This window comes from Myxine glutinosa, chromosome 2, assembly GCF_964187855.1.
Source record: "Myxine glutinosa chromosome 2, kmMyxGlut1.1, whole genome shotgun sequence".
Taxonomy (NCBI): Eukaryota; Metazoa; Chordata; class Myxini; order Myxiniformes; family Myxinidae; genus Myxine; species Myxine glutinosa.
Genome location: NC_136262.1, coordinates 130,131,054 through 130,143,674, shown reverse-complemented (window position 1 = coordinate 130,143,674; position 12,621 = coordinate 130,131,054). Strand labels below are relative to the sequence as shown.

Sequence of the window (12,621 nt, the reverse complement as noted above, 5' to 3'; positions counted from 1 at the left end):
GCGGGTGAGCATGTTGAGCAAATGAGGCAATGCTTGTGAATGGTACCGTGTGTGTGTGTTGAAAGTGTATTCAGTAGCGTATTGTGAGAAGTGTAAGGTGATTGTGAGTTGTATTGAGCGTGGAAGTGTATGGAGCAGAGTATGAGGAATAATTGTGACTAGCCGAAACCCGTGGAACATCCACGGAAGGGAGGATGTGGTGTATGGATAGAGTGTACCATTATGGATGGCATAGGGGATTTGCTTGTCCGAGTAAGAGTTAGGAAGAAAGATGAGAATGAAGAGTGCGTATATGAACAACGATCGCCGACACCGGCACAAATGCATGCTCTGGATTGTCCACTCAGTGGACGGCTTGCTTTCGCCTTCGCCTATCCAATCAGCGGACGGCTTGCTTCGCCCTCGCCCAGCAGACGCCCATACGTTGGCGATGCTAAGATGGCGTCGTATCTGCAGTTAAACGTCTAACCCAACGTCGGCTAATTCAGATTTTTCGAGTATGGCTGTACGTGATAAACAAAGAGCGCGGTTCGTAGATCGTAAATCCATTAGTGCCGTGGGCATCGGGTCACTGGGTGCGGCGTAAAAGGGATAACAAAGTCGAGTCCTTACGCGATTATCATATAGATTATGCATTGTATTGAATGAATGAAGAAGCCTGGGAGGAAGTAGGGTGCAAGTGCCACCAGGTGTGTGTGAGCACAGGTGTGCAAATCCAGGGGAGAATGGTTGAATAAATGTTATGGAATACATGGAGTATGGAATGGATGGTGTGGAGTGAGTATGGTGGAAAATGTGGAGTGGAGTGGGTGGTGCGACGGGAGTGTATGGGGAGAATGGACCCCTATCACGAATACCCGGGGAGGGTAGTTTAAGAGTTAGGTAGAGGGTATAGGTAAATTGTGGTTGGATATTGGCATCTGTGGTGCGTGTGGAAGAATGGTGTTTGGATGGGTGCATTAGTGACGTGGAAATGGCTGGGCGTGTGGCCTGTTAGTGTGTGTAGTTAAATGGGCACTCCGCCACTGTGAGGATGTCGGCCAGGTGAGGCCGCAGGTGGGCTCTGGGAGCCGGTAGAGTTCAATGGGGCCCGAGGATCCAGAGGAAGGACCCGGGTAGCCCAGTGCCAGAGAGGGCACCGAGGGGGGTAAGCACCAGGGAGGGCCTTCACCAGATAGGTTAGGTAAGGAGCAGGTAAGCGCGGAGGCAACTGCAGTGGTGGAGGTGTGCAGGTGGGTAGACCTGCTGGGAGAGCCACACGACCCAGTCCTGAAATTGTGCAAAGGCACAGGGAGTTGAACCGGGGGAGTGAGACCCCAAATTGATGAAGCACCACAGTTTGGTCAATGGGAATTTGGTTCTTAAAACCGCATAGAGTGTAAGATGGCCAATGGATTGGCAGGGAAAGACCCCGGGTAGTGTAAAGTGTATTAAAGTCATTTAGAGGATAGTTAGGATTAAGAATCTCCTCGCACCATCTACATCCACTCACCTGGGGTAACAGAACTCCACACCATGCCATGGTTTGTTGTTTTTATTTTTGTGTGCAAATGTTTGGATTGTGAGACACATCATGGCGTGGGTGTGACATTGTGCTTGATGCTCCATCTCTTCCTCCTTATGAGGAATTGATGAGGAATTTGAATTTGTGGCAAATTAGGTTAGAGGGATTCTGGTGACGAATTTGGTATAGGGGAGATATGGGGAAGACGTGACATTAGTGACGAATTGGTAAGTGTGTAGATTTTGTAAATACGGGGGTAAGGGGGCAAGGGTGGAACAGGTGATGGGTGGGGTGATATACGATAGGGACGAGCTTTTCTCCGCTCAGTCTCCAGGCGCACCTCACCTTGCGTTGCCTTCGTTGATGTGTACCCCTGTGACCTTACCCCTCGCTAACCTGTCATCTCTGTCTTCCTTCCCCGACCCGAGGATCGTGCTCTCTGGGCATTGAGGGGGAGCGTGCGGGAGGCCGCGTCTGTGTGCCCGAAATTCTTGCAACCAGCTGCCTGCATCCACGCACCACTTATGGACCACATGTCTGTGGCTGAGCACCACTCATGGACCCCACGGGTTGGGGCATGGCCCCTCTGCTGGGACCGGCCACGATGGCCCAATATCTTGCTTGCGGACCCGGTGAGGTGGCACTAAGCTCACAGGTGAACCACCCATAGTCTGCCCCTGTGGGCCATAAATAAAAATGGACACGGTTTGTGTTTTTTATTTATTATCATTGCAACTAGGCAGCAAGCCATCAATAATGACAACATCTGGAAGAACATCGGCCAGCAGAGGGAGCCGAAGAGCAAGACCACCAACAGTGTGTTTGTTTTATTGAACTGAGGTGACGGCGCACTGCGGTGCGTTTTGGTGATTATTGGTGCTGGTGCGTCGATGCAGTGCATGCTGTCTCCTCCCCTCCCACAGGATTTTCTTTTTGTTTCCCCCAAAAGAAATCGCAGGTCCTGGGTTGCGTTTTGTAAATACAATTAACGTCACTTGTAAATAATGCTCCCCACCGTTCATGTGTAGTTTGAGAATCAATTCCACAATTCGGTTAATTGTGGGCGTGAGTCTGTTAGGTCGGGTGCAATGCAACAGCGGGACATAGTTATTTGTGTTTTAAAATTGTCGCACTCAGGGTCAGATTAATTGTAGAGGGAATTACACCTACGTGCCACATTAAGTAAAGTTTTATAGGCCCGGGATGTGCCTGGAGGATGAGGGTGCAGTGTTGCGGATTTGAGAATCCTGTGTTTGTAAATATGACCCTCTAGTAAATAGTTCTTGTAAATACCTCCATTTGTGGTAAAGGTCAAAGGTCATCCCCTTAGCTGGTCCATGTACAAGCACGTAGCCAATCATAGAACCTCTCTATAGTTTTTCTTTATTATGTGTATCAGTTAAGGCTCTGTTTTCCACTAGTTGACATTGCATTGCACCAAATGAAATAAGATAGATCCCCCACAATATCACCGTGGCCTCCAAAGCGGCGTTTCACCACCGTTGCATTGGGTGGGGTTATTGGCATGAATCATCGCCCCCAAACTCCATTGAAGACGAGGTCATCTCGGAGCAGAAGGTGGGAGGAGTCAGCCAAGCACCAGGAACAAGGCGTGGCTTTGCCAACGCCTCATCAAGGAGCGGGATCGGTGAGCCCTCGCGACCAATCAAGGCCGAGGCGAGCTCACCAATGGGCGTTTCCAAAAGGCCTGCGGCTTGATCGCCACGCGCCTCATAAAAGGAGGTTGGGAGGGACTGTTTATAGAGATGAGTGAGAGAGCCCCCACCAGAGAGTCGTTGAGGAGTTCCGTGGCAAACAGTTCTGTGAAGGGAGGTGCCTGAACAAGCTACGAGGGAGGTGTGCTGAACTGAGGGAGACGCTATCCCAACCAGCCTAGCCACGACAAGCTCCGACGCGTTGCTACGAGCATCCCGGCGGTGTGGACCCGAGGGTGGAGAGTCGGCGGCTGCTCGCTCCCGGCCCGGCCATTCTGTGGACCGCCTGAACCTTTTTCTCTCCCCAGCCATTCCTGCTTCATTCCCATTCGTGTAAGTCTGACTGTCGTCTGTTTGTCTGTGTTGTCTGGGAAATAAGTTACGCCTGTATAGATAAGCTAGAATTGCACTGTGTCTTCTTCTTCTTCAAGTTATTTTCGTATCTTTCCTTCTCCCTTGGTTTCTTTGATTGTGTACATAATTAGTAATAAATTCCTGTTCTTCCTACCTTTGCCTTCTTTCCTTCACATCCGTTCGTCTTTGTGATTTCCCCCATTGAGTACCTGTGGCACGATTTGGCCAACGCATATGAATCAGGTTTAGTCCTTGTTAAATGGCTCGAACCGCGGGCTGCTAAAAACCGCACGGCAAATAACATCTTGCCAGTGGTCTCGAGCGAAGTTACCCACCTGCCTTGTGGAGGGATTGTCAGAGGTGTACGGGAATCCCTTGACCAATCAATTTGGGCAATTCCACCCCACAGGGGAGCGGGGTAGCTTTAGGATCGGAGACGGCCAGTGCAAATAGAAGGGGGATTAACCACCCCCCACCCCCCCCCCCCCACCGCTAAGGGGAGCGCCGTACTCCGTTTCCGCAACAATGCTTTTAAATGCATTTATTGCAATGTTTTATTTATTTAAATGCAATGTAAATGTAAACCTTAGTTTTATTTAAATGCAATGCATTTTTAGGGTGTTGTAATGTTTTTTTGACTGTTTAGTGCATATGCAGTGTCTAAATTGCTCTAATTTATGACTTGTACAGTTAGTGTAGGTCATGTTTTTTTGTGTTTAAATTTAGAAATGCCTAAAAAGAAATGGAATTTCCTTGCTGACGGGGATATTAAAAATCAAAATGCTTGTCTTCATCAAGCGGGCAAGGCATATTCTGAAATCCACAGGCTTATGAAGTAGGAGAACATCCCGATTTCTCTGCCTACCATAAAGGAAATAGATCTACAGTTCCAGAAAAGTGGTTCTCCTGCAAGGAAGAAGGGGTCTGGCAGGCCCAGAGCCACTACAAGTAAAGATGACAGGCATCTGAAATTCTTATTTCTCCAGGAAAGAAAGAAAAGCCTGTGGAAACTGTCAGAGGAGTTCAGAACTGCTGACAACAAGACTGTTTCGAGGAGAACTATGACAAGAAGATTGACTGATGCTGGTTTTGCCTCAAGAGGATGTGCGAAGAAGCCTCTATTAATCGAAGAAAAACATTCTGGACAGATTGCACTTTCTGGCCGAATATGGGAACTGTGATTCAGACTGGTTTCAGAGTTGCGTTGAGTGATGAATCAAGACTTCAGCTTTGCTGTGACACCCCAGAATGTCGCTTTTGCAGATCTAGTGAGAAATTCAACCCTGAGTGCATTTCAACAACTGTGAAGCATAGAGGAGGTGGAATCATGGTCTGGGGTGCATTTTCGTCTCCTGCTGTTGGGGAGCTGACAAGGTGTGAGCAGTCAATTACTGACAAAAATACCAGAAAATATTAGAGAAAGGATTACTTCCCAGCCTCCAAAAGTTATTTCCTGGAGAGAAAAGCAAAGAAGTCAACTTTCGACAAGATAATGCCCTGGCCCATGCTGCAAAAGCCACCAAAAAGTGGTTGAAGAAAAAGTCCCTGAAAGGTATGTTCTAAAGGTATGTTCTGGCCTTGTCAGAGTCCCAATTTGAACCCCATAGAGAATCTTTGGGCCTATATTCAGCACAAACTTATTGGAAGGAAATTTGGAAATTGTAATAAACTCTGGGAAGCTGTCAAACATGAATGGGACAATATTGACATTTCACGGTGCAAGAAGCTTTGTGAAAGTTTGACCAAAAGACTGGATTATTTAAAGAAAGCTAAGAAACAAGTTATTCATTATGCAGACGGCATCAGCCCACGGGTCCTAAAATGCTGTTCTTCCGCTCTTTCACTCCCTCTCTCTGTTCTCTTCACCCTCTCTTTTGCTCAAGGTCATCTGCCAGCATCTTGGAAATCAGCCAACATCACCGCTTTACACAAAAAATGTGCAAAAACAGATCCTTGCAACTAGAGACCAATCAGCCTGCTCCCAATTATCAGCAAAGTCATGGAATCCATCATTGCTTCGGATATCAAATCCTTCCTCTTCTCCAATGGCTTGATCTCTGATTATCAATTTGGTTTCAGACCAGGTCACTCTACTCTGGACATGCTGCGTCTGCTGTCTCAACAATTATCTTCCCCCATCCAAAACCTTGATCTTTTCTACCCCCGTTAATTCACCCCAGATCCACTTTTTTGAAATACCGACTTCTTTCCTGGAAGTCCTAGCAGTGTCCATGTGTTTTTACCTCTCCCACCCCGCCCCCCCTTTCCCATGCCCCTCCCCCCAAGCCCTCTCCCTCCCACAGATCTCCCGATGTCCTTGTTCTCTACTGTTGTACCTGTGTGCTTCCCTCTCTCTCCCTATCTTGTCTCCCGCTCCCTTTATCATATGTTTTATGTGTCAGTTTGTTTTTATGTGATTAATGTTAGCTCTTACACAAGCCTCAATCTTGTACACACACAAAAAAAATCCACACTGATTTGTTACTGATTTGTTTGTTAAGATATTAAATGGGAAATATGGTAAATTGTTACGATAAAAAATGGTAAAAAATTGACGGCTCATTTTTTTTGCCCCGGACAGAGTGCATGCATGTGTAAAGGTTTGATGGGAATCGGCGATGAAGTGCAATCTTCAAGTCTCACAATGAATGTTCAATTGGGTTCAAGTCAAGACTTTCACTGGGCTACTGAAGAACATTTATTTTATTTTTACTCAGCCACTCCAGCATGGCTTTAGCTTTGTGCATCGGATCATTGTCCTGCTGATATGTGAATCTCCTACCCAGTTTCATATTCATGGCTGACTCAAGCAATTGTTCATGAAGGATTGCCCTGTACTTTGCACTGCCATACGTTGTCCCTTCTATCCTCACAACTTTGGCAGTCCCTGCTGATGAAAAGCAGCCCCATAACATGATTCTGCCAATACTATGCTTGACAGTAGGGATGGTGTTGACTGGCTGATGTGCAGTGTTAGGCTTGTGTCAGACATAACACTTTAAATTATACAAAAAAGTTCAATTTTTGTCTTGTCTGACCACAAAAACCTTTCTCCACATGTGTGCATATCATTAAGATGCTTTTTCGCAAACTCCATACAAGCTTTTTGATGCATCTATTTCAGTAATGGCTTCGTTCTTGCGATCTGTCTATAGAGGCCAGCTTTGCGAAGTTAACGGGATATTGTTGATTGATGAACATTGACCTCCATCTCAGACATAGAGCTTTGTAGATATTTCAGTCATTATTGGATTTACAATGGCAACCCGAACTGCTTGTTCAGGAGAACTGCAGTTTTCTGCTTGCCCAGTTGCAGAGTTTGGATGGGCGACCTGATCTGGGTAGGGTCTGGGTGTTATGACACGTATTCCACTTCTTAATGGTGGATTTCACCGTACTCAAAAGTATAATGAGTGACTTTGAAATCTTCTTAAAACCCTCTCCTGAACGGTGCTTCTCCTCCACTTATGTCTGACACCTTTGGAAAGCGCCTTGGTCTTTATGTTTGCCTTGTTGGTCGACCAAGTGAGTTACACCATAAAACTCCTTAGATAAGTGGGGGAGCTGAATTTTTAAGTTAAACAAATGATAGCATTCGGGTGAAACCTAGAACGCTACACTTATTTTATAACCTTTCAAACAAACAATTTGCTGCTGTAGTCGTTTAGGGTTAATTAGGGAAAGGGTTTGAATACTTATGCAACGGAGAATCATCTGATTTTCTCTGTTAATCCAACTTGCTCACATTTTATCTGCATTTTTTAGCTTTATCACTTGGAATAGTTTGTGAAGACCCTATATATTATGTTTGATTTGAAACCACTGTATATAATAATCATAATCAGAATATTGATCAGTAATCAATGCTCTACAGATTATTTTGACAGCCCCAGTGCTGCTATGAAAGCAAGTAATGCACACTAGCTTACCTTGCTTAGTGCTCGGGCCATAGCGAATGTTCCTACTGTGTCCATATTTGCAGCAATGACCGGTATCCCACGGTATGACCTCTTCGAGTTTCTGAATGTGAAAGTACGCATTAGGTCCACCTGTAAACAAGTACATCATCTATTACAAACAAAACAACATAGTAAGAATTTATATTCAAGAATATAACAAATTATTGGCAGCACTGCCTTTTCATAGATAGCATTTTAGTGGCCGTCCCGAGTGGCGCCAAGGAAATTATGGGTTATCTCCACTCTATAGTATATAAATTGGTACCAGGTGGGAAAGGTAGACTACCACATCCCTGTGGTCACTAACTAGATTGCTATGGTTTTAGCTACAATTTAATACTGATATCCTCCATACAGGTTGCTTAATCTCTAATTACTTAATTTGCTAATTAATAATAATTATTAATAATAATTATTAATAATAACAATTAATAATAATTAATAATAATAATAATAATAATAATAATACAGGTTGCTTAATTTAATACTGATCTCTCCATACAGATTGCTTCTGACAAACCAGACGTGATCTGCTTAACAGAAACTTTCCTCCTTCATGATGTCTCTGATTCCTTAGTATCTCTCCCGGGTTACTCTCTCCTCCGGTTTGATAGACCTGAGCCTCGTCCTGGAGGTGGGGTTGCTATCTTTATAAAAAAAACTCTCTTTCTCACTCGCCCTGCACTGCCCTCTCTCCACCTCACCCCCAGGAATACCTTTGGCTACGGCTTCCCCTTCGCTCCCACCTTTTGTTCATATGTGTGTTGTTCTGTTCACCAAAAAGTGATGACTCCATCTACATCTCGCTGTCTGATAATATGGACCAACTTCTTTCTACCCATCCCAACTCTCTCTTCCTCATATGTGGTGATTTCAACTGTCACCATGCCAGTTGGCTGGGTGTGGGTACCTCTCTCACCAGCCATGGCTCCTTAGCAAAGGACTTCTGCGACTCACTGGGACTGACACAATCTGTCAATTTCCCGACCCGGATCTCAGTCAATGGAGCATCTTCTCTTCTGGACTTGGTTATGTCTAACTTCCCTGAAAATGTCTGCTGCTCTTCTTCTGCTCCAATCGGCTCATCTGATCATGTGCTTGTTAAAGTGGACATCTCTCTGCCCATTCTCAGGGAGCCCCCTCAGCGTCGACAAGTCTGGAATTACACTCAGGCCAACTGGCATGGTCTTCAAGCAGCCATCAATCATCTGGACTGGTCTACCATCTCTACCACCTCTGACATCAACTCATCCTGGGAATTCTTCCAAAGTAAATTGCTCTCTCTCATGCACAGATTTATCCCATCTCGTCTTCAGTTGTCATACCCTTCCTCCCATCCATGGTACACGGAATCTTGTGGTGAGGCTGTTGCCCAGAAACAACTTGCCTTTCTCTCCTGGAAAGCAAATCCAACAGAAGGAAATCTCATTTCCTTTCACAAAGCCCGAAACAAGTGTGTGTCCACCCTCAGGAGAGCCAGGAAACAATATCTCTCTGTTCTCAAGACCGAACTCTCTTATCTGTCTCCCTCTTCCAAATCCTGGTGGCATCTGGTCAAATCTGTTTCTGGTGTTTGTTCCCCCTCCATCCCCTCCCTTACCTCAAACGGCTACACAGCTGACTCCGCACGTGAAAAAGCTGAATGCCTCAACTCTGTGTTTGCCTCCAAATCTTGTGGCCCAAACCCATCCCTCTCTGTACCCAGTCATACCCAGCTGCTCCTGGACTCTGTGCCCTTTCCTCCTGACAAGGTGGAAAAGTTTTTCAACCCTCGACTCTGATTCTGCAACTGGACCTGATGGCATCAGCCCACGGGTCCTAAAATCCTGTTCTTCCGCTCTTTCACTCCCTCTCTCTGTTCTCTTCACCCTCTCTTTTGCTCAAGGTCATCTGCCATCTGCTTGGAAATCAGCCAACATCACCGCTTTACACAAAAAAGGTACAAAAACAGATCCTAGCAACGACAGACCAATCAGCCTTCTCCCAATTATCAGCAAAGTCATGAAATCCATCATTGCTTCGGATATGAAATCTTTCGTCTTCTCCAATGGCTTGATCTCTGATCATCAATTTGGTTTCAGACCAGGTCACTCTACTCTGGACATGCTGCTTCTGCTGTCTCAACAATGGATGGAGGTCCTCAATGCCAAACAGGAAATTAGAGCTGTCTCCCTCGACATATCACGTGCCTTCGATACGGTTTGGCACCCCGCTCTGCTCACCAAACCCTCCTCCTTTGGTATCCATGGAAATCACCACGCATGGCTGGCGGACTTCCTCTCTAGTCGTAGTCAACGTGTGGCCCTGAATGGGTTTCTCTAATCTCCCCTTCCTGTTTAGGCTGGAGTTCCCCAAGGCAGTGTTCTGGGCCCTGTGCTTTTTCTGGTCTTCATCAATGATCTCTCCGACTCTCTTGAAAATCCTCTCTATCTCTTCGCTGATGACTCCACTCTCTGCCCCTCCATTCCTCATCCCTCAGATCGGCAGTCTGCAGCCTCCTCACTCTCTGCAGACCTGGACAAAATCACAGACTGGGCAAATAAGTGGAACATGTCTTTCAATCCTGACAAATCTCACACTCTTACGATGTCTCTCCGAAAAGACAGACTGGACAACTCTCCCATCCACTTTCTGAATAATCCTCTCCAATAAGTTCTGTCACTCAAGCTTTTGGGTCTCACTATCTGCCATGATCTTTCCTGGGAAAACCACATTTCAAATCTGGCCTCCAAAGCCAGTCGCCGACTGGGCATCCTCCGTCGTGTGAAGTCCTTCCTTGGTACACCTGCATTCCTCACCACATGCAAGGCTTTCATCCGCAGCTCAATGGAATACTGCTCTCCCCTCTGGGCTGGTGCTCCTGCCTCACACCTGGCTCGTCTTCACGCTGTTGAAACCAAAGCGTTCAGAATCATTGGAATCTCCCGTGATGAAGCTACCTCCGAGGGCCTTTCACTTACTCCCTCTCACTCACTCTCTTCAATCCCACTCCTCCCTCCAGGTCTTTAAAACAGCTGTTCCACACCATCTCTTATCCTCCCCCAACCAAAACCTTGATCTTTTCTACCCCTGTTAATTCACCCCAGATCCACTTTTCTGAAATACCGACTTCTTTCCTGGAAGTCCTAGCAGTGTCCATGTGTTTTATACCTTTCCCATGCCTCCTCCCCCAAGCTCTCTCCCTCCCACACATTCCCGGTGTCCCTGCTCTCAAATGTTGTATTTATGTGCTTCCCCTTCTCTCCCCATCTTGTCTACCGCTCCCCTTTTTATATACTTTGTTTGTTTGTCTGTTTGATTTGTTTGTGTGATAAATGTTAGCTCTTTCACGAGCCTCGATTATGTATACAATAAAAAAACAAAAAAAACAACTGATAGAGCAATTCTCCTTCAACGAGCATGGTTTGCACAAGCTTACAAGGGTCATCCCAAAAGGTGTCACCCAACCTCCATAATTGACACAATGCTATTTAGCCACACAATATTCATGTCTCACTATTCTACATAATCTCCGACCTCTTCAACACAATCATCCAACAGTCACACCAACTTTTAAAAAAGCAACTATCGGGGTCGCCTCTTTGTGGTGGTTGTACCCCACTTCCACCCACCAATGCAAGTCGGGGGCCAAATCTTCCCCATTATTCCCCGCTGCTCAGATTGCCACTCGGTCCCCATGGACCTTTCTACCTTGTCTCCCTCTCTTTTATCTCTCTCTTTTGTCTCTGTCTCTCTCTTTCTCTTTCTCTTTCTCTTTCTCTTTCTCTTTCTATTTCTCTTTCTGTCTCTCTCTCTCTCTCTCTCTCTCTCTCTCTCTCTCTCTCTCTCTCTCTCTCTCTCTCTCTCTCTCTCTCTCTCTCTATCTCTATCTCTATCGTGGCCATGACTTTGTGAAGGCGGGGGTACACCATCCTGGACATGGTCGACCTCCGGGTCGCTCCTGGGAGATCGATCGGCTGTCTCCGTGCCGCGGGTTTATTCGAGAGAACTGTCTGGGATATACAACAACAACTTTTTAAAATCCCAGCACAACACAGAAACCTTACCTGGGAACTATCCTTAACACAGTGGATGTAGCTGTGATAACTTGGATAACGATTATTGGAATCTCTCACGCTGAAGCTGGGTGTACGACCCTATCACTTCGCCATCGAGATAAGTCGGTGGGTGGTCTCTCTGTCTTCTGCCACCTCCTTTTTTTTCTTTCTTTTTTTGTATACAAGATCGAGGCTCGTGAAAGAGCTAAAAACAAAAACAATCAGACCACCCACCGACTTATCTTTCTGGTCTTGCACCCACCCACTGCTGTTTCCATGCTTTGTCCGGTTTCTGCAGGACTCACGCAGTCCACCACCAACCCCCTTCTGGTGAAACTACCTAAGTCCAGGATCACTGCTCAGCTCCACTCATTTATTACTCTTTTTCCCACCTGTGGAATAAACTTCCACATCCTCTTAAATCTCACTCTTCCCTCCAGGTCTTCAAGACAGCTGTTCGCCGCCAGCTCAGATCATCCCCAATCCAAAATCATGATCTTCTCTACTCTCCCAAATTCCTCCTAATTTCCCAGTTTTTCCTCCTTGGTGTTTTCTTCTCCATGCATGCGTGTTTTGCATCCTCATCCAATCAGGGTGCAAGCTCTTCCACAAGCCTCGACTATGCATACAAAAATTAATTAAAACTTCTTCAGAGGATGTAAAAGCTCTTCTCCTAGGTTTGGTGGCATTCCTTTTTTTTATTCTGTTGGATTTCATGAGTACTTAACTTCTGCATCACCATATATTTTAAACCGGAGTTCTTCTCCAAAGCAGTTTTATGCCATGTCCAAATCCTTGATATTAGATCCCATTATTTTAATTCCTGAAACAACAAACAAACAGTGATAAACTTGGGAGTTCCTAAAAGTCTGAGAAAACTAGAGGTTTAAAAAGTCGCAAAAAAGGTGACAAAACTTTTTCGATGACCCTCGTGTGTCCAAATGCTAAATGCTTATATCTTCAGCTGGATGTGAACAAACAAAATCCTGGATCTGGGACTACTACTACTGCAGCGTCTTATTATCTCCTCTTCTCTCTTTAAAAAAAAATAA

At 45.7% G+C, this 12,621-nt stretch overlaps 1 protein-coding gene across 4 annotated transcripts in view; it reads right to left on the bottom strand.

Moving 5' to 3' along the window:
• LOC137421260 (GMP reductase 1-like) overlaps positions 1 to 12,621 on the bottom strand; it is a 905,715-nt gene that overhangs the window by 21,295 nt on the left and 871,799 nt on the right. For all 4 annotated transcript variants that reach the window (XM_078771658.1, XM_078771657.1, XM_068107137.2 and 1 more), the window contains one exon: positions 7,503 to 7,622. In XM_078771658.1, the coding sequence (XP_078627784.1) occupies positions 7,503 to 7,613 (111 nt within the window). In that variant the 5' untranslated portion in view covers positions 7,614 to 7,622. The remainder of the gene's footprint in view (positions 1 to 7,502; positions 7,623 to 12,621) is intronic.